Source organism: Rhinatrema bivittatum, chromosome 10 (assembly GCF_901001135.1).
Source record: "Rhinatrema bivittatum chromosome 10, aRhiBiv1.1, whole genome shotgun sequence".
NCBI classification, from domain to species: Eukaryota; Metazoa; Chordata; class Amphibia; order Gymnophiona; family Rhinatrematidae; genus Rhinatrema; species Rhinatrema bivittatum.
Window position 1 is genome coordinate 94,221,091 of NC_042624.1, and position 26,965 is coordinate 94,248,055.

At 44.7% G+C, this 26,965-nt stretch overlaps 1 protein-coding gene across 1 annotated transcript in view; it reads left to right on the top strand.

The window, feature by feature from the left end:
- Positions 1-11,411, top strand: part of SLC44A5 (solute carrier family 44 member 5) — a 114,933-nt gene extending 103,522 nt beyond the window's left edge. Inside the window, 3 exon segments of the mRNA XM_029617875.1 lie at positions 1,137-1,225; positions 3,013-3,097; positions 9,617-11,411. Coding sequence (XP_029473735.1) covers positions 1,137-1,225; positions 3,013-3,097; positions 9,617-9,723 — 281 coding nt within the window. The 3' untranslated portion in view covers positions 9,724-11,411.
- Positions 11,412-26,965: the final 15,554 nt, after the last annotated feature.

A 26,965-nucleotide genomic window follows, 5' to 3' on the forward strand; every position in this document is an offset into this window, starting at 1 on the left:
TACAATTTCTGAGGAAATCTCTGTGCCGTGGCTGCAACCAGTGACCTTTTTAGCAGAAAGAGGACTGCAGCACCAGCAAATAAAAGAAGCCCTTCCCGAATCCAGGCGGCAGCCTAATTCTTAACCTCAACACTAGAGGGTGCTCATTCCACATTATTTGTTATTCATCAGTTTTGCTGGGACTGGATGGTGCTGGCAGTTCCATAATCTGGGTCAATATGAATATAAAAAGTATTCTAAATCAAACTTTCCTCCTCTGGGCTTTCAGCTTACTCAGGACCAAGGCTGGAATCTGCCACCAGGAGCCTTCAAGTAAAATGCTCCAGAGATGTTTTATTCCTAATTTAGATCTTCCACTTCTCCAGCCTGACAAGCAGGGAAGCAGATGCACTAAGCTGCACCAAATTTTGGAGACTATTTTTGACTTTCTGTGGGCTATTTTTCTACTGAGATGAACATGCAAATGAGCCTGGTAGAAAAATATTGCTGGGTTTTTTTTGTTTTTTGTTTTGTTTTTTTTACAGGAAAAACTATTGTGATATTATTGTGTACTTATCTTTTTTGGCAAAATTGGTTTTGTGAAGCCAATTTCACGAATATTTTTATTATGTACTTTACATCGCAACAACTCATTAACAATAAATTGAAATAAAATTTTGCAAACATGAAAGTATATGCAAAATTGTAAAGTTTTTTGGCTGCCTAAATAATTCAAAGTCTGCTTGGTCCACTAAAAGGGAAAATAATGTCTGCAATCACACTAAATAAATAAATAGTGCACTCTATTTGCCATTTTTCCCCCAACGTTAAGTGGATTTAGTACATTCTAGACTGGGGGCAGTGTCACGGAGCACTTTCAGGGACTCTGCAGTTGTAGGCCCTGAATCCAGCCACTAGATGTCACCCTTATACATGAATGCCCCCCACCCACCCAGTGTGATGTGAACATTGTCTCCACAGCATCGCCAGCCGACTGGGTACCCTCCACATGCCTGCCACTGGGCCAGCCACAACTGTTTTAATACTGCAAATTGTGCTAATTTTCAAAAGTTATCTAATTATGAAATAGTAATGTATTGCCCTTAAAACATACTGTTATGATCAAGTACTAATGGGTGACCTCTGTATTTTTGTAGGTGTTCTAGCCTTCTTTTTCTTCACACAGAGAATACCAGTCATCATGCAAGAAGCGCCAACACTAAATTATTACTGGATACCTCTTTTGGTAAGGGGACAGATAGCATTTCCACTGTGTTGGAAAAAGCCCTCGCCTTGGTGGTTGTGGTAAATTAGAAGGCAAGATCCAAGATTATTTGCACAAGTTAAAGGGGGATTTGCCTGCATAATTCGATCTTAGAAAATTGCCTGCCTTCAGCAAGGCTAAAAGAGTTTGTTCTTCCACAGCCCATGCATTTTTATCCACACTGAGAGACACGTTCCCAGGGGCGCGTTTAGAAAGGGGGAAGCAACGTATGCAGATTATTTCATTTTCACATTGATATAATATTTTCCATTCGTTCAAAAAGTCCCTGCACAAAGAGCAAATGTGAGGTCGGCAGGTACTTTGTAGCTACGTCAACGTGAAGGCACACGCAGATTTTTTTTTTTTTTTTTTGCTTTGAAATGTGGAGTAAAGCCTGCAGGTAAAAACACCTCTGGACTTTTTCTCCAGTGTGAACATTTTGAAAAATGTTTTCTTAATGTCAAAAAGAGGTTTGGTGTAATATTTCTGTGAAGTTTACATGGATTAACAAAATCTCAAGTCTAAACAATAGATTCTGTAATGCTCAGCTACGCGGTGTCCTGAGCCTTCTGGTATAGCCAACAATTCCTTAGATGACAGAACTTGCTCTGCAGGTGCTCACTCCCTTCAGCATCCAAGTCTGAGCTAATCTGATGTTGTTTCTAGTGCAGATACCTTGGTGTTGCCATGCTGATTAATGTGGCCTATATTTGGTTCCTTTACTGAAACTAGCTATCAAAATACATTTTGGTATGGGTAATAAAAGTTATGTTGCTATTGGAGGGGTTTGTTTTTTTAAATATAAAACTAAAGAAAATGCAAATATTATTTCCATGGCTGCTGGTTTGTTTGGTTTTTTTGGGGGGTTTTTTAGTGAACACTGAAAATGGTTAAATATTTAAAAAAATCGAATTATTTGCATTTCCATTCTGTGCAGAGCATAATTGACCACAGCTCTGTCAGCTGAAGATTGATGCCAGTAATGGGTTTAGTTCTGCTACCCACTGTTGGAACAGGCGTGCAAGAGACCGATTTACGTCTCTAATGCTGTACTTAGTCAATGGAGGATTAGGCACTCTTCATCTCAATGCCAACAGTCCATATAAGCAGAAAGAAGGCATCTTTCATAGTTGTCTTATGCTTTAAATGTTGGTTCCTGTCCGCCTGCTGATTCAAGGATGGCCCTACCCTCCCTGCTCAGCTACTGGTGGCCCTCTTGCTGGAGGGAATGGGCTGAAATCTGACCAGAATATGTATTTAGATTCGGATTTCTACCTCCTTTCCATTAGATGTTGAATGCAAGGTGCATGCAGGTATTTCCCTGTTCCCATCTTAAGTTTGTGCCTGAGGTAATGGAGGGTGATTTGCCAGGATTTGAACCCTGATGTCCCTGTTTCGCAGTCTGCTGCTCTCACTACTAGGCTACTTCTCTACCCAGTATCAGCCCAGTCTGCCCAAGGAGAGGGCCCCCTAATCCACGAGTACAACAGATAGACACAGTAGCGGCAATAGGCATTTGCACCAATGAAATGCGCATTAAAAAGCTAAAAGACTCTCTCTGGTAACAGAAGACCTTTAATTGAGCACCTTTGGTGGCACTTAGAATTTTTCAAAAATTTATAACTCATAAATAGTATGGGAAATAGTCGAGCACACTTTTTTTTCAGCTGTGTGAAATTCTGCTGCATCACTCCCAGTAAGTGAAATATTGGATTCTTGAATGGGACCCAGTATGTGGTTTGAAATGTATTTTATTTTGCAATTTTCAGACTGTCATTATTGGATCTTACCTGATTGCACATGGATTCTTCAGCGTCTATGCAATGTGTGTGGATACGCTCTTCCTTTGCTTTTGTAAGTATGAGGCTGTAGGTCGTCTTGATTGCAGGGCGAGTCTCAATTCAAGATCAGAGTGATGGAAATAAGCACTCATTCCGGCAAAAGGATGGGGAGGAACGGAGAGCATACTCCATTTTAGAAAAAGCACTTGTTTGCTTTTCTGACAGATGCACAACATTTTCTGAAAAATGGCGTTGATGTTTGCTCTGCCATAAATAGTGGCAGAGAGTCCCACTGCTGAAAAGTAGATGTGGTTCTGCAGGGGTCGGGCATGGATCTTAATTCCCAGTTGTACAGCTGCATTCCCTCTTAGGTTCAGAATAAACTCTTCCACGTTTTCTACCATTTTCTTATTATATTGTACAGCTCTTTGGAGAAAAGCACTGGAAAATACCTACAATATGCCATAATTATTTTTTTAGGCTATTTCCTCATTCTATTTCTACGGACTTTGCACTCTTCAAGATGGATTTTTACCCAAGGTTGCCCATCTGTACTCCAGAGACAGGGCTATGTCAAAACTTTTTTTTTTTTTTTTTTTTTTTTTTTTAAGAGTAACTGATGCATCCTGGCTGTAATGGAAAAATGGCCAGAACAGCTACAAGAGTCAGCTCTCTGTCTTGAAACTAAATTAGGAGGAAGAGGGGGAAGCGGCTTGTATTGATTTGACTAATGGAAGCAAGTTGAAAAGAATGAGTGTACCACATGCACATATTAGATATTCATGAGATACATTTTGCATACACTGTCTCATGCATATTCAATGTGTCTCATGTATATTCAATATGGATATTCTGAAAACCTGACTGGCCTGTGGCAGTCGAGGACTGGAATTGCCTACCCCTAGTTTAATATTACCTCAGATGCACAAGCAAGACCAGTCCTGCATCTGTAGCAGTCGCCTGGCACAACTTCTGCCATCTGCTTGCCTCAGTTAGCCCAGTATAGGAGGAAACATGCTCTCCTCCATTTCAGACTACCCCACGTCCTCCTCCTCTTCAAACATCCTCCCTCTTCAATTAACCCTTCCACTCTTGTTTTCTCCAGTTCTGGGGCAGAAATGACCACGGTGGCTTTAAATTTTCTTTATCGAGATTGCCAAATCCTGGTAGCACACAAGGCTCTTAACTGTTCTTTTTAATTGTTGTAGTATTTAGTAAATAATGGATGCTAAATGTTGTGCCATTTAATTGCTAGAGCAGCACAACTTTAATTTTATTTAAAACCACTAAAAATGAAACATCCCCATTTCCTAGCGTGTAGCAGATGGACTCAGGATCAATGGGTATAGTTTGCTCCTGATAGCAGCTGGAGACGATATCAGATTTCAATCTGACGTCAGCACCATTACATATACCCGTGCAGGAAGCTCTGCTCTTCAGTATTTTCCATCTCTCTATAGCAGTTCGGGACTCTATACGTGCTTGCACAGCGTTAGAGTATTCAAACCAAAGAAGAAAGAAAATTCCAAACAAAGAAGAAATCTTACCTCTCCGGATGAGCCCTGCTCTCCTGCGGTGATACCTAAGTGTCCCTCCCCCAGTTGAGAATTCCTAAGGTGATTTCAGAGATCCCTCAGAGGTAGGCCTCGGTCCGGTAGCCAGTTCCCGGCGTGGACTTAGCCCCTGGCAACGGGAGCGGCTGAGAGGCAGCAGGTGCAATACAGAGCACAGCGGCGAAGATACTTTTCCCTCTCCCCCCGCAGCCGGAGACTGCCCGGAACAAGACCGGGAACCGCCGAGACAAGGTAAGGTAGAAAACTTTCTCTAAGTCTCCAAGGCTCGGAAAGCCTTGCAGATCGCCAGCCGGCGTCTGTACCATCGGGTTGATCAGCCCAGTCCGAGCTAGATCCTGATCCGATACGAGGGCCTTCCCACGTGGAGACCCTCCGGGGTGGTCACCATCTAGCCCACGTGGTCATAGACGCCATTTCCCCTTGATCACCGCTCTGTCCGCCTAACTGAACTGTGCACACAGAGACGAGCCGGGTGCACAAATTACTTGTGCGCATGAGGGTGCCGGGCGCACAGCTACCTGCTCAACTGAGCCGGGTGCACAAGTTAAGGCTGTGCGCATAGCGGCACGCACATCTTGGTGAGCTCACATCCTGGCTTACACGCACATCTTCGGCACACCCAGAGCGCATAACTAAGCCTCCCGGCACACACATTAAACGCACAGACCGGGCTTTCAATGACCTACACTCACAAATCATGGCACTACCAGCCAGGAAAACCAAGGCACAAGCCCTCTGCCCAGCCTGCCACATAAGAGTGGTGCAGCACGAGGTGTCTACACTGCGAGGAGGCTCTGGGAGAACCAGTACAGGAATCCGGATCCACCGATAGTACACCGGACCTCTCTATCCACAGCGCGACCCTTCCTCAAACAGGGCCCCCAGGGAACTCAGCGGTTTTCAACCTAGACCCAGGATCCTTCTCCTGGGTAGAATTCTTTAAGGGTCTACACACCTTTGTCCACATGCAACCGACGCCACCGATGACACAGACACATCCTCCAACAGAGCCCTCTAGGCCTCACAGAGACATGCCCCCCCCCCCCACCCCGGCCAAAAGCCTCACCATAGGGGACACGGACACCTCGGATGAAGAGGAAGACTCCCTGGAGGAAGGGAAAATCCCTCCAGGAACGGAACCTTACCGAACCATGAGGCATTTCTTCTCCAAAGACGAACTACCAGATCTCGTGTCTCTCAGCTTGAAGGAGCTCGCCATCCCAGGCACAAGTGCCACAGGGGAACCGAAGATGAACCCTCTCCTAGAAGGGCTCCATTAGGCCTCCCACCATTTCCCATTGCAGCAAGCCGTACAACAGCTAATCAACCTAGAATGGGATGCCCCGGAGGCCAGTTTCAAAGGGGGACAGGCCCTGGAAGCCCTATACCCAAAGATCTCCTGGTGTTCTCCAAAGTGGACGCCATGGTCTGTGCAGTCACAAAGCGCACTACCATCCCAGTCGAGGGAGGAGCGGCACTCAAGGATGCCCAGGACAGACACCAGGAATCCATCCTTAAACAGTCATTCGACGTATAAGCAATGTCACTGCAGATTGTGGCCTGCTGTGCCGTGGTGATATGCGCCTGCTTATCAATGACAGGAACACCGCCACGCCCGTCAAAGCACTAGAACCAGCAATATCCTTCTTCACGGATGCAACCTCAGCCAGGGGAGTCTAATCCATAGTGGCAGCCAGACAGCAACTCTGGCTCCAAAGCTGGTCAGCCAACGCGACTTCCAAGACTAAACTCACGAGAATGCCCTTTAAAAGAGCCCTCCTGTTCGGAAGCGAAAAGTTAGCCGACAAATGGGGCAAATCCCCAGTACCTCGGCTACTGGAGGACAAGAACAAAAGAAGCCAACGTCCCTCTCCCCGATTACCTAAGGGCAGAGGATCACAGTGTTTTAGACCCTACAAGAGTACATATCAAGTACCTCGCCCTGCAGGCAGGCGCCAGTCCTTTCAGAACAAACAGAACAAGAGGGGAGCTGGCACAGGCCCCAGCCGTACCCCACAATGAGAATCAGCTGACCCATCCACAGGAAGAAGCCATAGGGGGCAGGCTTGTCCTATTCTACCAAAGATTGGTCGAGATAACAGCGGACAAGTGGGTCCTAACCATCATTCGTGAGGGATACTACCTGGACTTCCACAACATCCCTCTGGACAAGTTTGTGAAATCTCCTTGCCTCGCCCCCTCCGAGGACGGCAGTGGAAACCACACTGGCCAAATTACTCACCCTGAAGGCCATAACGCCGGTGGCCACGCAACAGTAAAATACTGGGCACTATTCCATATATTTTATTGTCCCCAAGAAAGAGGGAATGTTCCAGCCCATACTGGACCTCAAGTCGGTCAACCACTACCTGAGGGTACCACACTTCTGCATGGAAACCCTGCTCTTGGTCATAAGGGCGATACAGCCGGGAGAATTCCTTACATCCCTGGACCTTTCAGAAGCCTACCTGCACATCCCAGTCCATCACGAGCATCAACGCTTTCTACACTTCACAATCCTGGACTACCACTACCAGTTCTGGGCGCTACTCTTCGGGCTAGCCACAGCCCCTCGGACATTCACCAAAATCATGGTTGTAGTGGCGGCGACACTGAAGAAAGAAGGAATCCTCGTACATCCATATCTGGATGATTGGCTGATCAGGGCAAAATCTCCAGAGGAAAGTCATCAGGCAACCACCAGAGTCAAGACTCTATTGGAGAACTTCGGGTGTGTCGTCAACACAAACAAGAGCTGTCTGCAACCCTCCCAATCACTAGAATACCTGGGAATCTGGTTCGACACCAAACAAAAAAGGTCATTCTTCCTTCTACAAGGAGAAGAAAACTGATGAACCAATTGCGAAACCTGCTAAGAAGTTTTTGCCCCAAAGTATGGGACTACCTCCAAGTCCTCGGCCTCATGACATCAATCCTGGAAGTGGTCCCATGGGCAAGAGCTCACATGCGACCACTACAGCGTTCCCTACTGTCACGATGAAACCCAATGTCCCAGGACTACTCCGGTTGCCTCCAGCTCCAATGGTGGCTAAAAGAAGACCATCTGAGCAAGGGAGTAAGGCTATCCCCACCGACCTGGGTCTTGCTCACCACTGATGCGAGTCTACGAGGTTGGGGAGCCCATTGCCAGGAACTGACTGCCCAGGGGCAATGGGACAAGGAAGAGTCGGGATGGAACATCAACCAACTGGAAGCCCGGGTGGTCAGATTAGCCTGCCTATGGTTCATTCACAGACTCTGGGGCAAATTGGTCAGTCATGTCGGACAATGCCACAACAGTGGCCTACATCAACCACCAGGGAGGAACCAGAAGCCAACAGGTGTCCCTGGAAATAGATCCCCTAATGGCGTGGGTGGAAGCAAACCTACAAGGAATCTCAGCTGCCCACATCGTGGGAAAAGATGTCACTGCGGACTACCTCAGCAGAGAAAGTGTAGACCCAGGGGAATGGATGCTGTTGACCATAGCCTTCCAGTTGATAGTAAACCACTGGGGAACCCCAGCCATGGATCTCCTGGCAACCTAGTCCAACGCCCAAGTTCCCAACTTCTTTAGTTGCAGACAAGAACCACAATCCCAAGGGATCAATGCCCTCGTCCAGACCTGGCCACAGGAAGACCTGCTATACGCTTTCCCCCCATGGCCACGACTGGGCGAGATCATCTGCAAGATAGAACACCACAGGGTGCTAGTACTTCTAGTGGCCCCGGACTGGCCAAGAAGGCCATGGTATTGCAGACATGCGAAGACTCGTGACGGAAACCTCGGGTGCCAATTCCTGAGAGCAAGACAAGCACAGGTGAGCCACGTTTCCTTTCAGCTAGGACAGCCGTAGTTACTGGGTGTCTGTGTTTTCGGTTGAGGGCACTGGCGGTCTCCAGCTATAGTCTACGTCAACTCGTTCAAGTTAATCATGTTTATCAAGTTATTCAAGTTAATCAAATTATCCAGACACACATATATCCTCAATTGCTTCTCGAGGAGAATACTGAAGAGCAGAGCTTCCTGCATGGGTCTTATGTACTGGTGTTGATGTCAGATTGAAATCTGACTGCATCTCCAACTGCTAGCAGGAGCATACTATACCCATTGGTCCTGAGTCCATCTGTCTACACTAAGGAAAATGAAATTGAGGTAAGTAATTTCTCCATTAGCCACAGCATAGGCAGTGGCCATGCAAGGTTCCCACATGCCCTTAAGGGTGTGTCTCAACCTTGTTCTAAAAGGCTACCTGCTCATATATCAACTCTGTCTTTTAGGAAACTATTGCTAAGGCTTCCACTTCTTGATCCTATTTTAAGTAATGGTGACATCTGCCTACTATGCTATCCAGTTAGACCAACAACTTCTTCCAGAATGGCCACATGCCTGTTTTCATATGCTTGTAGGCCCTTGCCACTCTGAACCCCCGTGGAAGCAGCCACCGCAAAGTGAAAGGCATTCTCCATTAATGTTACTGAATTCTAATACACCCTGCAGCAGAAGTAGGCAACTCCTGTCCTGAGTACCACAACCAAGTCTGGTTATTAGGACATTCATAATGAACATGAATGAGAGAGAGTTGCATGCACTGCAGGTCCTACATACATATCTAGCTCATGAAAGTTCAGTGTGGCTATTCTGTAAACCCAACCTGTTTGTGCCACTTCAGGACCCGAGTTGCCTATTCCTGACATAGTTGAATACATGGGTTATAGTAATCATGTAAAAACAAAGATACTCTCCTGTGCTAAAATTGTAGAACTGCTGGTAGGGAGGGCCGTTTGTCTGGCAAAAGGCTTTCCTAGTGTCCTAAGCCTTTTCTTTAATCTTTTAAGCTTCCCTACTTCTCCTTTCCTGTCTCCTCAAATTTCGGGTAGCAGGTCCTTCTCCTCTATCCTACAGCCACTGAGTCGTCCTCTGTTGAATGTTCTAACCTTGCCTCTTCTGCTCTCTCTCTTTCCTGCTGCATCCTCTGCGTCTGATTTGCCCTGGCCTCACGCTGTCACCGGGGCAGGTGAAGATCTGGAAAGGAACGATGGCTCGGCTGCCAAACCCTACTTCATGTCCGCTAACCTGCACCGAATTCTGGGAAAGAAGGAGCTAAGCCCCCGGAAGGGATAATTGACACAAAGGCCTTCTCTCCGGCTGAACATGTCAGTGGCAATTGTGGTGTGAACCCGGCTCGTCAGGAACTAAATGGCCCTTCACGATAATGGCTTCTTACTTTTGGTGTGCCCACACGTTATTGATTGATAGCAGCAAAATTAGGAACGAACTGCTTGACCCAGGCGTCCTGACTCCCATGCTGTGAACCAGTATTCTAGTTTTATAGTGCCTGTGCCGAGGGGAATATTAATGAGGAAGCATTTTTTTTATTCATGGTTAATAGCATTTGAACAAGTTTTGTAATCCTGTTTCTCATTTCCGCTGATCGCACTTTTTGATAATGATGTGTCTTTTTAGAGATGTATATTTGTAAAAGATTTTCCTACAATTTTTGAAAGCGCTATAATGTAACATACCGTCATTAGCCATAAAAAAACAAAAAAAAACCTGATCTAAGGCTCTGGAGCAGGCTGCCAGCGAGCTGCCTGGTAACCGGGAGCTGCTGCGGCTGGATTTGTACCGTTGAACCTGGCTTATGTTCATAAATTCTGCTTTAAAATGTGTTGGTGGTTCTCTTAATAGGGGGGAAAAAAATGTATTCTATTATTGACCAGTTCCAGTGCTTCCATTTACAATATAACAACAACAACAAAAAAACCAAACCCTAAACTAAAATAAAACCTAGGTGAAATAAAGTACTAACGAGAGCAGAGAGAGCGCTACTCCTAGCAGCGTGCGATTCTGTACGGCTAAGACGTACAAATACTTCAAAAGCAGATAAGGAGAGGGGTGGGCTTGCTCCCTCCTTCCATTTGTCACTGTCCGCTCGGATCCAACATTTCTCGATCTTAGATAGCGGCTCCAAGTCATTGCATGCAGCCTTTCTCCCACCTCAACAGCCCAGGTTTTGTTTTTTTTATTGTTTCACATTGACGGTGGGGAACTGCTGTAGCGCTAGACGTTGAATAAATGAACTCGGCTTTCCTCGGGGGGGTTTTTTTTTTTTTTTTAAAGAAACTCCAGCATCCCCATTCACTATGCCTGAGCACAGTTCGCTGTCCTGAGGTTTACAGACTGGGATTTTTTTCCTTTTATTACTTCAGCCTGGTTGAGTGCTCCTGTAAAACGATGATGATTTTATTGAGGTGAAAGTCTAGGCTGAGCTTTAATGGCTTCCTTATTAAAATAATGGTTAAAGGAAGGGTCTCCATTTTACCGTGTGAGAGTTTAGAAACTGGGGCGTTGATGATAACGATGCTGTTCGGAAAGGGTTTCAGGCCCGCCTCGTACAGCTTGTGCTTTCGGAGCTGGGTTACTGGTTTCTGGGCCCAGAGCTGCGGTCTGGCCGATCTGAAAAGCCAGCTCTGAGCAGCTAAAGGAAGAGAAAATGTGAACCGTTATCTAGAAACTCCGTTGGACTAAAAATACATTTTAATCACACTTTTTTTTTAATAAAATAAGTGGGAAAAAATGGTGCTTAAAATTAGAAAATGTCACGCAGTGAAAGACGCAGTACATAGAAAGTGAACTTTAAAAAAAAGAAAGTTAAAATAAATTGAAATTATTATTAACGTGAATTCCCGTTAACGTGAATTGAAAGGATTCTTGCATATTCAGACTACTTTCTCTCAGGCAGAAAGAGGGAAGTCCTTCTACAAACGAGAGCCGGAAGTAAAATAATAATAATTTAAAAAAAAAAAAAAGCCAAAACCAGCGTTAGGGGCTTTGCGCGGCCTTCTTGTAAAGGCGGCCGGGGCCCCGCGGAAATGCCGTGCGCGCCGGCGAACGGCAGGTGGCGCCGCTGCCTCCAAAGCGCGCAGGGAGAGCTCTGAGGCGGAGTCCGAGCAAGCAGGAGGCGCTGGAAGGAGGCAGGCTTGCGGTACTTTTGCACAGCGGGAGCAGAAAAGCACCATGGAAGGGAAATCCCTGCGGTCTCCAGAGCACCTTCTTTCTGATTTTACTTGCATGTGTTATACCAAAGCGCTTAATCACACAAAAGCCATCTAAATTTGTACAGGGGCTCTTGAAAATTACACTGGACAATTTGTGCATCTATCTATATATATATATTTGTTTTAAATTGCTATTAACTTTTCATTTCTTTCCAATGGTTTTGAACCGAGCACTAAACCGAGCAGTAAAAATAGATTATTCGTAGCGCTGATTTTATGAAATATTTTAAAGACCTGATCAGCATCTTTCAACACAAAGTGGCCTACGACTCTTGGCCATAGAAAATCATTTGCCACAATAAAACTGGGCCTTAGAATTATTTTTTAACCATTCCCTCTGCCTCCCCATTTCTTTATTTCAGTTCGGCGTTAAACCTTGGGTTAGTAGTCCGGTCCTCCCGGACTTTATCTCTGAGAAAGTGCCTTGGTGGCTGCTTTATATCTTATCTAGCTTTCGCAGTCTGCAGTAGAGAAATGATTCAGACCGTACAGATGATGTAAGATGTTAATTGGAAGCGTATTTAAGGGGGGGGGGTATTAGGAATTGATTGGAATAATGAAATGTGTTTTAAAATGCACTCACTTTCATAGGTCACCCTGCAGGGCCTATCTATACATTCAGAAGCGAAAGTGCTTCCGTCGCTCCTGCCGTCTGTCCAGATGGAAGGATTGCAGTTTGACTCCAGTTCAGGCCGGGGGTGAAGGCGTGATAACTCTCAATAGCATTAACGGAGTCAGATCTCGGCCGCCTTTAAATTTAAATAAATACAAAGTTGGAGTACCGAGTGCGCACAAGGAAATCACCTCTATACCAAAATAAGCGCCTGCACCCTCAGCTCTATGCAATGCAAATTGCGCAGCAGCCTCGGAACGGCAGAAGCTAGGGATCGCGAAAACTCTGCGCGCAGGTTCGGCTGCAGGGAAACAACTCGCAAGAAAAAAGAAAATAGGCGCAGGTGCAAAAGAGCGCCGGGGTCAAGTGTAAAAAAAAAAGAAAACCAAATAAATATGCAGAGGAAGGGATGCGGTGCCTCTGAGTGTTGCAAGGATTCCTTTCCATTATTTGCGATTAACTTAACTGGAAATCAGGTTTTCTGAATTCCCCCTCTAACCTTTGCTAGCAAACCAGCCAAGCCGGCAGGGGGATTGCTCCTTCGGGTAGTGTAGCTTCTCATTCGGGCCAGCTTGCCTGTCCGCCCGGGATCGTCCCCTGGGCTTCTTTTCTGCTGTGCAGAAATATTAGAGGCGTTTGGTTGGAAAAAACCTTTGATAGCAGAAACTTGTTTCCCAGCGCATAACTTTGGTCTGGTGCTCCGCGCCTTGGCGATTGTTGGAGCTTTCTTCTAACAAAAAAAATAGGCAGCAATGTAAAATGAATGTTTCAGAACCGCTGTTCTTTTCTTATCTCTGTCGAAGATATTTTTAAAAATGAAAAACCCTTTCAATAAAAAAAAATAAAGACATAAAAGCGCTCCTAGCAATGTGGTCTTCTGTTCCTGGGTGTCGGCTCCCTCCTGGGTCAATGAGCTTGGAGTCTCCGCCAAGCAGCGCAACTCCCTGCCCCAGCCAGCGAGAGGGGGGAGAGCCGTGAGCTTCCGCGGATTGGGGAGGGGGAAAGCAGTTGATTTGCTGGAGCTGTGCTAAAGGACGAGGACAAGTTTTACTGAGGAAGCTGGAGGCCTCGGGCTCCACGTCAGACCGCTGAGTATTTTAATGCCATGGATTGATTCGATTGTTAAATCCTCTCAGGGAATGCGGGGAACATTAGAAGCCCCCACGCTTCCATAATTCCCATTCGTATCAAGAAACAGCGGCTTTGTACGGGAGAAACCGAGGGCAGGTTTCCCGACAGATTAGCAGTCCGTCAGGATTTCTCTGGTCAGCAGCACCGATCAGCGAGGATCTTAAACAAACCGGGAAAAAAAAAAGCCAATTAATCCAAGACGCTTAGAAGGAAGTCACCATTTATCAGCAAATTGCTGCACTGTAGTCAGATAACATTAGGGATTTAATTATTTTAGTTTTGAATTTACTGTTTAAAGTCATTTCTCTTTGCAGAAATGTGTGTGTGTGTGTGTGTATGGAGAGAGAGAGTTTGCAAAGTATTTTACAGCATAGATTTTATTTTAAATGGATTCTGATTCACAGGAATAGGCTCAGCTCCTCGGTCACCAGGTAATCTCATATTTTGTAGGATGATTGCGGGTCATGCGGGCTCCTGCAGTTCTCGGGCTGCTCTCACAACCCAGAGTGAGTCTTTGTTGGCAGAAGTGACCAAATAAATATTAATTGAACCTTTTTACCAAGAATGGAAAACCAGTTCTTATAGACATTACTCCTTAGCTACCTATTAAACAAAAAAACAGAAGAAACTTTAGCAAATCATCATAAAATGATCAGAGTGTTTTGGGCGAGATAAATACGATTCTGCTAAGCTAAATAATAAAGAATGAAATCCTGCTCGGACTTGCAAGGGCCCAGGAAAATATGATGGAGAGCTACACATAACTTCCCAAAGCAGGCTTTCAAAAATGTTAACTCATGTGACTGATATATCAGGCCCTATGTACAATATTTCACTGTATGATGGCTCTGCAGGGCAGTATACAAGGTTAGAAGCATTAGAGCTGAGGCACATGCCAATCGTTCAGTCTAATTATTGGCTAGACACTAGCACCTCAAATGTCTAAAGCGACTTCCACTTAGCCCTGCCCACTGGAATAGAGATCATAAGAATTGCCATGCTAGGTCAGTCCAAGGGTCCATCAAGCCCAGTCTCATTTCTCCAACATTAGTCAATCCAGGTCCCAAGTACCTGGCAGGAGCCCAACAGTAGATAGATCTCCTGCTGCTAATGCCCATGAATAAGTAGTGGCTTTCTCTGTCTGGTTAATAACAGTTTATGGACTGCTCTAGGAACTTGTCCAAAACTTTCATTAAATCCAGCTATGCCAGATGCCTTTACCACATCCTCTGGCAATGAATTCCACAGCTTACTTGTGCACTGAGTGAAAAAGAATTTTCTCAAATTTGTTTTAAATGTTCTACTTACTAACTTCATGAAATATTCCCTAGCTTTTGTATTTTTTTTTTTGAAAGAGTAAATAACCAGTCCACATTTATCCAATCTATTCCACTCATGATTTTATAAACTTCTATCATATCCCCCCCTCGACCATCTCTTCTCCAGGCTGAACCAGAAGCGTAGCCACAGGTGGGCCTGGGTGAGCCATGGCCCACGCACTTTGGCCTCAGGCCCACCCAAACAGAGCTGCCCAACACCACAGCAGCATGATGATGACCTTGTCCACGGCGATTCCATCCCCCGCAGGGATATGAGTAGACCCACAGTGGTGTGATAATGACGTTCCCGTTGTGATCCCACTCCCTGTGGGCACATGAACAGACCCGCGGCAGCGCATTGAAGACCTGCCTGCGAGGGCTTCACCCCCTGCGGGCTGAAGAGGATGATGACAGCCTGGTGAAGAACGGCCCGCAAGAGTATCACCTCCAGTGGGCGGAAGACGACCATGGTGATGTGACAGGCCACGGGAGGAGAGGGAGACAGGCTGTGAAAGTTAAGGGAGGAGGAGTGCAAATGTCTTATTTCCTCACCTCCTCTCCCCATCTCTTACCTTTCCATTTATTTCACTCACTCAGCCTCCCTCCCTTCCCCTTCCTTCTTACTGAGATGGGAGAGGAAGAGAAAGGGAACTGAACAAAAGAAGGGGAAGGGAAGGGAGAGGTTGTGATTGAGAGGAGGTGGGAGTGAGAAGGAAGGGAATGGAAGAGGAATGACAGAGGGAAGGGAGTGAGAGGGGAGCAAAGATATTGAAGGGGAGGAGGAGAGAGTAGGAGGGAAAGTGGTAAGAGGGGAGGAAATGGAGGTGTAGTGAGAAGAAAGAAAAGGGTGTGAAGTAGGGAGAAGGGGTGAGTGAGGGGAAGGAGGCATGGAAAGGGGATTAGTGAGAGGGAAGGAAAGGAAATGGAGGAGGAGTGAGAGAAGAGGGTGAGTCAGGAGGGAAGGAATTAAAAGATAGGGGTGAGTGAGTGAGAGGGAAGGGGGAAGGGAGTGAATGAGAGGGAAGGAGCAAGGACAAGGTAGGCAGTGAGAGAATGACTCATTTCTTGTGTGTGTGTGTGATGGAGTGTGTGGGAGCCTGAGAGCAAAAACCTGTGTGTGTGAAAGTATGTGAGAGTGAGAGCCTGTGTGTATATATATGTGTGTGTGTGTGTGTGTGTGAGAGAGAGAGAGAGAGAGAGAGATGTTAGATTCCATATTAGGAGTTACCACCCATGAAAAGGACCTGGGCATCATAGAGGAAAATACTTTGAAATGTTCTTCAGTGTCAAAAAAAGTAAACAGAATATTAGGAATTATTGGGAGAGTGGGAGCCTATTTGTGAGAAAAGAGAGAGAATGTGAGAGCGAGAGAGAGTGTGTGAGTGTGTGAGGAAGGGAATAAGAGAGAAGGAGAGACAGAAAGAGAAGAGTGACCCTGGAGAAAAAATTCAGAAAAGACTGACAAGGGGAACATGGAAAAAAGAGATGGGGGACCAACTGATTAAAAAAATAAAAAGATTAGACAAAAGTTAAAAAAAAAAGGATCATTTTTTAGCAATTGAATATGCCATCTTTGGGAATGTGCATTTTTTTAAATCTATTTGTATTTTGCTCTTTCTTTAGAGTTTCACTGTTCAGAGTCTGGTCTCTCAGGCTTTCTGTCTTGGTTTTGTCTGCATGTTTTGGTTTCTAATTTGCAGTCCCTTATTTCTCTATTGGATAAGGGTTGGTCTGTGTTCTGCTAGTTTGTATTTTCTCTGTAGGGACTTGTACCGTCCAGCTTGTTCGCTTTGTCCAGTAGGTGGTATATTAGTGTTCTGGGGCCTGGTGTAATGTTTGTATTGCTGCCTTTTATAAATAAGAGTGCTGTTTGATGCCTGAGAGTTAGTGCTGCGATTGTATGAATGGCAAGGTTCTAGGGGTCTTCTTTTTTTTTTTTGGCAGGGGTTTGTTACTTCACAGACAGGCCAATTCTGTAAGAGTGCAGGAAAATGGGTGCTCGGTGTCGACTGCCCGCTCTCCTAACGCACACCCAGCCACATCTCCTGGGCGCGCGATCCTGTATTTAAATGAGGGGTTGTGCTAAAAAGGAAGTACTAGAGACAATAGTGCAATAGTATTTTCTGCTTTTCTGTACACCTTTTTGGGCTGCTCTGAGTGTAAAATGTGTGGCTTGGCCACACTTTTTTTTCAGTTTCCCAGGTTTATAACTAATAGCCTCACACTGTGCATTTGCATATGATGAGCGTTATTAGTTGGGGGGTTTTTTTTTTTGGGGGGGGGTGGGGGGGCCCTAAGGTTAACATGGGTGAGCAGTAGGCAAAACAGGTTTGAGCCCTACTCGTTGTACTCTTATCCATAAATAATGCCTTAGAGTGCACCTGACAAAGAATTTCTAAGTAGGCTACAACAGCTGTTATGCATCATGAGTGAAACTTTAAAATATTTTACATTAATTATTTCAAGCACATACCAACATTAAAAATGTCTTATTAATCTGTATTATTACTATTGCGGTTTATAAATACATTAGAATGTCATGTAAAAAGCAAAAGAACATAAACATCACATCCAGTCAAACGTAATAAAACATATCAATGTATTCTTTCATTAATCCTCTTTCTAAAAAGGCAGAGATAATCTTAATTACAATAAAATAGCACTAAGCATAATCATAAGAATGAGGGCAGAGCAGAACTAGAATAGATTCAAATTCGGTTATTACCACAGTAAAACAAAATCCTTCCACTGCTGAACACTTTCAGGCCGATTCTGTAAAGTGCGCTTAGCTGAGTGCACTGTTTTACCTGCGGTTGGACACGCGTTTTTGACATGCATCCACTACCCCTTATACAGTAAGGGGTTTAGCGTGTCAAAAACGCGTGTCCAACCGCAGGTAAAACAGTGCACTCAGCTAAGCGCACTTTACAGAATCGGCCTGAAAGTGTTCAGCAGTGGAAGGATTTTGTTTTACTGTGGTAATAACCGAATTTGAATCTATTCTAGTTCTGCTCTGCCCTCATTCTTATGATTATGCTTAGTGCTATTTTATTGTAATTAAGATTATCTCTGCCTTTTTAGAAAGAGGATTAATGAAAGAATACATTGATATGTTTTATTACGTTTGACTGGATGTGATGTTTATGTTCTTTGCTTTTTACATGACATTCTAATGTATTTATAAACCGCAATAGTAATAATACAGATTAATAAGACATTTTTAATGTTGGTATGTGCTTGAAATAATTAATGTAAAATATTTTAAAGTTTCACTCATGATGCATAACAGCTGTTGTAGCCTACTTAGAAATTCTTTGTCAGGTGCACTCTAAGGGGCGGATTTTCAGAGCCCTGCTCGCGTAAATCCGCCCAAAACCGGGCGGATTTACGCGAGCAGGGCCCTGCGCGCCGGTGAGCCTATTTTACATAGGCTCACCGGCGCGCGCAGAACCCAGGGACTCGCGTAAGTCCCGGGGTTTTCGGAGTGGGCGTGTCGGGAGGCGTGTCGGGGGGCGGGGCCGGAGCGCGCGGCGTTGCGGGGGCGTGTCGGCAGCATTTTGGGGGCGTGGCTACGGCCCGGGGGCGTGGCCGCGCCCTCCGTACCCGCCCCCAGGTCGCGGCCCGGCGCGCAGGAGGCCCGCTGGCGCGCGGGGATTTACGCCTCCCTCTGGGAGGCGTAAATCCCCCGACAAAGGTAGGATGGGGGTTTAGACAGGGCCGGGCGGGTGGGTTAGGTAGGGGAAGGGAGGGGAAGGTGAGGGGAGGGCAAAGGAAAGTTCCCTTCTAGGCCGCTCCGATTTCGGAGCGGCCTAAGAGGGAACGGGGGTAGGCTGTGCGGCTCGGCGCGCGCAGGCTATACGAAATCGATAGCCTTGCGCGCGCCGATCCAGGATTTTAGCCGATACGCGCGACTACGCGCGTATCTACTAAAATCCAGCGTACTTTTGTTTGCGCCTGGAGCGCAAACAAAAGTAGGCTGTTCGCGCTCGTCTGAAAATCTACCCCTAAGGCATTATTTATGGATAAGAGTACAACGAGTAGGGCTCAAACCTGTTTTGCCTACTGCTCACCCATGTTAACCTTAGGGCCCCCTCCCCACCCCCAAAAAAAATCAGTTCTGGTTACACCACTGAGCTGAACAGCCCTAATCTCTTTAGCCTTTCCTCATAGGGGAGCTATTCCATTCCCTTTATCAGTTTGGTCGCTTTTTCCAGTTCAGCTATATCTTTTCTGAGATGTGGTGACTAGAATTGCACACAGTACTCCACGTGCAATCTCTCCGCGGGGCAGTGCCACCCTCTATTTTATTCTCCATATCTTTCCTAATAATTCTAACATTCTGTTTGCTTTTTTGACCACTTTGAGTGAAGTATTGTTCACAATGAAACCCAGCAACTTTTCCTGGGTGGAAAGTCCTAACATGGATCTATACAGTGCGGGTTAGTTTTTCCCACGTGCATCACTTTGCACTTGTCCACATTACATTGCATCTGCTATTTGGATTTCCAGTCTTGCAAGGTCTTCCTGCAGTTTCTCACAATCAGTTAGTGATTTCACAACTCAGAAAAATTTTATGGCATCTGCAAATTTGATCAACTTATTCATCATTTCCAGATCACTTATAAATATATTGAAAAGCACTGGTCCTAATATAGGTCCCTTAGGTACTCTTGTTTACTTTTCTCCACTGAGAAAACTAACTATTTATTCCTATTCTCTGTTTCCTGTCTTTTAACCAATTTGCAAACTACAATAGGACATTGCCTCCTAAATCATGACTTTTATTTTTTTCAGGAATCTCTCAAACACCTTCTGAAAATCCAGATACACTATATCCACCAGCTCACCATTATCCTCATGTTTATTAACCTCTTCACAAAATAAAAAAAAAAACACAGATTGATGAGGCAAGACTTTCCTGGTGTAAATCTATACTGGCTGTGTTCCATTAAACCATACCTTTCTATATGTTTTGTGATTTTATTCTCTAGAATAGCTACAACCATTTTTCCCAGCACTGAAGTCAGGCTCACCAGTCTATAGTTTCCTGGATCACCCATGGAGCTCTTTTTAAAGATCAACATTACATTGGCCACTCTCCAATCTTCAGATACAATAGAAAATTTTAATGATAAGTTACAAATTACTAGTAATAGATCTACAATTTCATTTTTTAGTTCTTTCAGAACACTGGGATGTAAACCATCTGGTCCAGGTAACATAGTAATGACAGCAGCAAAGGACCAAATGGTCTATCCAGGCTGCCCAGCAAGCTTCTTATGGTATTATCTGCCGTGCCATGCAGGTTATCCCCATGATTCTGTTAAGGTTATCAACTGCCGCTCTGTGCAGTTATTCCCAAGCCTTATGATAACCCATAAAAAATGTACCGATAGTAGGGATGTGAATCGTGTCCTCGATCGTCTTAACGATCGATTTCGGCTGGGAGGGGGAGGGAATCGTATTGTTGCCGTTTGGGGGGGTAAAATATCGTGAAAAATCGTTAAAAATCGTTAAAAAATCGAAAAATCGAAAAACCGGCACATTGAAACCCCCTAAAACCCACCCCCGACCCTTTAAATTAAATCCCCCACCCTCCCGAACCCCCCCCAAATAACTTAAATAACCTGCGGGTCCAGCGGCGGTCCGGAACGGCAGCGGTCCGGAACGGGCTCCTGCTCCTGAATCTTGTCGTCTTCAGCCGGCGCCATTTTCCAAAATGGCGCCGAAAAATGGCGGCGGCCATAGACGAAAAAGATTGGAAGGCAGGAGGTCCTTCCGGACCCCCGCTGGACTTTTGGCAAGTCTCGTGGGGGTCAGGAGGCCCCCCACAAGCTGGCCAAAAGTTCCTGGAGGTCCAGCGGGGGTCAGGGAGCGATTTCCCGCCGCGAATCGTTTTCGTACGGAAAATGGCGCCGGCAGGAGATCGACTGCAGGAGGTCGTTCAGCGAGGCGCCGGAACCCTCGCTGAACGACCTCCTGCAGTCGATCTCCTGCCGGCGCCATTTTCCGTACGAAAACGATTCGCGGCGGGAAATCGCTCCCTGACCCCCGCTGGACCTCCAGGAACTTTTGGCCAGCTTGTGGGGGGCCTCCTGACCCCCACGAGACTTGCCAAAAGTCCAGCGGGGGTCCGGAAGGACCTCCTGCCGTCCAATCTTTTTCGTCTATGGCCGCCGCCATTTTTCGGTGCCATTTTGGAAAATGGCGCCGGCTGAAGACGACAAGATTCAGGAGCAGGAGCCCGTTCCGGACCGCTGCCGTTCCGGACCGCCGCTGGACCCGCAGGTTATTTAAGTTATTGGGGGGGGGGGGGGTGGGGGGGGGGGGGGGTTTAATTTAAAGGGTCGGGGGTGGGTTTTAGGGGGTTTTAGTGTGCCGGCTCACGATTCTAACGATTTATAACGATAAATCGTTAGAATCTGTATTGTATTGTGTTCCATAACGGTTTAAGACGATATTAAAATTATCGGACGATAATTTTAATCGTCCTAAAACGATTCACATCCCTAACCGATAGCAACATTTTTACTGGCTGATGAGCCATCTTGAAAATATAGACAGTGCTGATGGGTTTTGCTTGTGGACTTGGCCTTAAAAGCAGTCCTGTGCTTCTCACTTATGTCTGAATATCAGTAACCCAGCCTGTAAAAGTCAGGACGCATGTTGGTTGTCATTGGAATCGAATTTCTCTTCAAACCCACCCACGCCACCATCAAAGCAGAGAGTGAAGGGGTAGTTTTATCAAAAACATCTCTTTAATATGCCAGTTTGCTTTATTATATCATCCACATTCACTGTGATTTGTTTCAGTTCTTCCAAATCATCACCATTCAATCCCAGTTCCGCCATGGATATCTCCTCAACATCCTGTTCAGTAAACACTGAAGCAAAGAATTTATTTAGGCTTTCGACTATGGCCTTGCTTTTCCTAAATACCTCTTTAACCCCTCACTCATCTAAAAGTCTAACTGCTTCCTTCTCATATGTTTGAAAAAAAGGTTTTATTATAAGTTTTTGCTTCTATGGTCAGCTTCTTTTCAAATTCTCTCTTTGCCTTGCCTTATCAATGTTTTACATCTAATTTGCCAATGCTTATGCTATTTCTTATTTTCTTCAGTTGGATCCTTTTTCCAATTTTCAAAAGAAGTTCTTTTTGGCTAAAATATACTTTTTCATCTCACCTTTTAACCATTTCACTATGTTTGTTTTTGGTAAACTACAATCTATTAGGGATGTGCATCGGGTGCCAGCTCATTTGTGCTTGCGGGTTCATGTGGCCGTGGGAAAATCTCGTTTTCCCACGGATCGGCATTTTTTTTTTTTAGTAAAAAATCTTTTTTTTTACTAAATCATTTTTTGTTAGCCCGCACTAACCCAAAAAACGATTTTCATGAAAATTCAGGGGGAAAAGTGTTCATTTGTTTTAACCGATATCATACGATATTTCTTAATTTATTATATATTTCAATTTCAATTCATTATAAAAACAATTCACATCCCTACAATCTATACAAGATTGCAGAATAGACGTTCATTTAAATAAAATAAAAAATAGCAGCAGTAATTTGGCCTTCCTTCTACCTATTCTAATGCATGGAATATATCTGGTATTTTTAAACACTGGTAATACCTAATGTAAACTTTACAGTTGTAGCTGCATCTTTTAATTTTTTTTCTAGTTTCTCCATTTTATCAGTGTCTTCCTTTTGAAAGTTAAATGCTAGAGCAGTATATTTACTTGATGTCCTGCTTCCAGTTATTAACTCAAATATGATTGCTGTTGCCAAGAGGTCCCACTACTGTTTCCTCTCACACCGCTCCACTTCTCTAAGCTTCTGAACCATGGGGGTACCCCTACATTACAGGGGAGACTACCAAAACCACAGTAAACATAACCACAAACACAGCATCTAGTATCTCCTCCACTTATGATTCATTTACTACTTGGTAGCACGAAGGAAAATAAGAAAGCAGTTTACTTCAAGTGAAAATAAAAAAAAGGATCCAACACCAGCATCATGAAAATCAGAAATGGCTTCAAAATATATTTAGAAAAATAGCAGCTTCCTGATCCATGTTGTTCCTTCTAGGATAAGGGTTTTGGGCAGCTTCACCATAAACTGGGTCGAAGACAGAAAAAATCCCTAAGTTCAAAAATAGAATCCAGTATCTATACTGATCTAGGTCAAATCCCAAATTACTGTCCAACGTCCCAAAATATCTCAAATTCCTTGCCTTTGGTCTGCGGTGTGGGCAAAAAGAGACAATGACCCAGACTTTTTAGATACAAGGGGGAAGCCCTTCGTTCCTGACTGGCCCCCATTCAAAACTCTTCCCCCAACTCCTTCCCCATCAAAAACCCCAAGGAGTGATGCTATGACCAGCAGCAAAAATCCCACTGCAGCTTCTCACTCTGGTCACCTTCCCTCTCTTCTCCAGGCCAGAGGGGCCTAGCCAAGAACCTCCCAAAAACCTCTCCTCACCCACCAGCTCCAAACCCTCTCTCTTCAGGTCTTCCCTCTGAATTCTGAGCATGCTCCAGGAGGATTTATAACCCACCGAAGGTGACACCAAAGCCAGGGGAGGCCTTCCCAAGCAAAAGTCTCTTTCCACTGCCCTTGCTGGAAAAAGATTTAGTGGGAGAAAAACCAGGCAATGGGCACACGTACTATACATTCTCTCCCTCCCATCTCACTTTTTAGACTTCTGGTATTAGCAAACAGACATTTCAAGGTGCATTGTTTTTTATTTGTTTAGACAACTTTCTTAGCAGGTGACAGGGATAATTTGGAATCATTTAACTCAATCTGTTCTTTACTTAGAGGCCCAGGCGTTACTTCTGCTTTTGTTGGAACCTCTCATGAGATGCCCTAACTTCCTTGTTATTTGTATAATCTCCCTTTGAATACTGCTGCGTGATGGTTGGCTTTCTAGTTTAAAAGCTGCTCTCTTGTTTTTAAAGGTTAGTGCCAGCAGCCTGGTTCCATTCTGCTTAACGTAGAACCCATTGCTGTGGAACAAGCTCCTCCTTCCCCAAAATGTTGCACTGTTCCTAACAAAACTAAAGCTCTCGTCCCTGCACCATTGTCTTATCCAGGCATCTGCCTGCCTCTGGGGTCCTGAGCATGAAATTTGGAGAATTTCAAAGAATGCTATCTTGGAGGTTTTGGTGACCCAGCTGTGATTGCAAAAGAGATGTCCTTGTTATTTTCTACGCTGGCGGGAGGAGTGAGTAGCTGAATTAAACATGTACAATTTTTATTTTAAAATTTCTTTAAAAAAAAAAATAATATATAGATAATATATAGGCCTACAAAATTCCCAGGTCACCTACAATAGCCAAACATGTAGACATATTGAGCTGGTAAGTAATTTCCTCTCTCACAGTGCAGAAATATATAGGCTAAGCTGTCAATGGATAAGAAAGGGGCTGGCGCACACACTGCTGCACTGAGCCACTGCTGGGGAGGCCAGGTATCGTTAGCAGAAGATCAAGGAGGATGAGTGAGGGGGAGGAGCGGGAGAAGAGTGTGAGAGAGGAAAAAGGGGTGTGCCCCATAGATGCAAGGTGGGAGCAGGTCTACAGCAGTGTGGCCCAGTTGGCAACTTCTGAGAACTCTGTCACTATTATTACTGAGCCTCTCACTCTCTGCCTTCTCTCTGGGAAGCCTGCCTCCTGCCTCTCCTAGCGTTTGAAATCATCAAAGGAGACAAACATGACCCCTCCTCCACTCTGGAGCAAGCTCTAAGAGGGCTCACTGAGCAGGAGGGGGGAGGAAGGCCCACCCCAGCCATCCTGGTGACTTGAAATATCCTACATGGCCCTTCCCTTGAAACAATTGGGGGCCCCTACTACAGCCTTTCAAAGCTTAGGCCAACTTTTGGAATTAAAAATGTTCTACACACTATTGGTAAGATTGTGACAGTACCCACAGCATAACACAAATTATATTATATATATATATATATATATATATACACATACATACAAAAAAAATGTGTGTATTTCACAAGGACCTTTTAGGAAGGTTGCTAAGGGTGCTGGAGAGTGGTTTAGTACCCTGGTTTGCCATTTTGGTTTCAGGCCACAGAAAATAAATGGCTGGGGAGGGCAGGCTACAGCTGTAATAAACTATCCTAGCCACGTAACTTTAGGACACAGCTGAGAGCTCACTCCTAGCTTCCACAGCTTAAGATGGGCTTGAGTGTTTCACAGATAAATAGCCCCAGCTGGCTGTCTTGCTGGAGCATTTTGAACATATTTTCATATACTGGGCTCTGGGTTACCCTCATTTTCCACAGCACTGATCAAGCTGGTTTCCTTTCTTGGACCCACTGCCATCTCATCACAGTTGGGGTTTGGTTCTGGCTGCTGTCCTATTTCAGTTTTTCTTCATGAAACATCAAAACTATTGTAACTAAACCAAACATGTGAGCAGGGGAAGACAGTAAGGTTTAATTTTTGTCTGCCTGATAAAAAAAAAAAATAAATCTGCCCACTTTAAGGCCAGAAGACATTGGGTGTCATCCCCCCCAAATCTTAATCCAAGAGCACATGTTGAAGTAATTATACCATAAAAGGTACAAAATATCTGGGTATGGGCATCTTGTACAGATTACAGCTCCCACCCCATCCCAAAAAAGAGTGCCGGTCTTACATGCGATTCCAGGGGGGGCAGTGCCTCCTCTCCTCTCCCCTCCTCCCCCTTCTTCTGGGTCCCCATAATTACAGCAGGAGGATAGAAGCTTGTATGGAAGTCTAAACTTTCCCCTCTGCCCAACAAGGCTGTGCTTTAGCGCCTCAGTGCCCAGCTCAAAATGTGGGTGAAGGTACAATGTAGACATCCTAAAACCATTCAAACTTAGGGCCAGGCCATGAGAGCACGTGCCTGTATTATAAATACTGAGGCTGATGCTTTCCACCCATGCCAACCCCCTCACCAGGCTGCTCTAGCTCAGAACTTACACACGCAGGGATAGAGCATATTTTATTTAAACATTTGTTACCTACCATTCCAGGGTGGTGTATACAGTATACACTAAAAAAAAGTCATAAAATAAAAACATCTTTACAAGGGGCTAAGGTGGTAGATCTAGCTGAACAGATTACCATCTCTCTCCCCTACAAAGAGCAAGCAGAAGCAAGGAATGGGCATTTAGTACAGCAGCAGTGCCAGTTACTGTCACAGCAGCACAGACGAGCAGCCCAGGACTATGGGGCATGGTAAGGGAAGGCTGGCTGGTGCATAGGATCAGCATTAAGGATAGAGCTCAGCAGCAGTACGGGTTATTTTTTATTTTTTTTAAATCATTCACTCCACTCAAATGGTAGAAACTTAGCAACCACAAGGAGGGTTTATAAATTTAAGCATAAGTCATTCACTGCTTCAGCTCTCCCTGCACTATTAGACTTAAGCAGAGCATGTAAGTAAATCAGTTTAGAATAGCATGCTTTCCTATTATAATGAAAGAAAATACACAAATTATAAAGTTATTCAAAATATATTTTAAAAGAGTACTGGTTATAAGGTAAAGTAACTAGAGGAAGATTTTCAAATGCTAGAAAGTGAACAGTAGCAACTGTAGTACAATTCTGTAAGTTACAGAAAGATGGATATGAGAGATTGAATGGAGATAGGTATTAAAAACAATCTATTCCTATCAAACATTTTTCATCTTCACTGAGTGTAGGTACTGGTTTCTCATAGGAATATTTTTTTATTTAATTACAGCAAAAACAGTAGTAGGAGCAAAGTAGCACACATTCTATACATTAACAGCTGCCTTTAAAAGATAATGGCAAAAGGGAGGGATACTTGAATTGTGCACCTAGTATGAAGATATTGTAATACCCCCTAAGAGAAGAACTGGAAGAAAAAAAAAAAGAGGTAATCTAGTATACTGATCCACTGAGCCCACTGGACAGCATAGTGTCTGTTTGTGGACGGTGACTGCAGAACAAACAGATTAGAAAGCGGGTACTATAGCTAAAACAGTGTGCATAAACCATCCTCCACTACCTTTGCTAGTCAGCTTAATGTATTATGACCACATGGCACATGTAATTCTGATGATATGTTACCTAAAAGAATTCAAGACAGATCAAGGAGTGAAGCAAAACGTATATGGCAGTAGAGAACTGAAATTATCACTGTATTGTAAATGTCTAGACAGGCACAGTATTAAAGAGAGGGAATGACATGATATCATTTATACAGGTAATACTATTATGGTAGCAA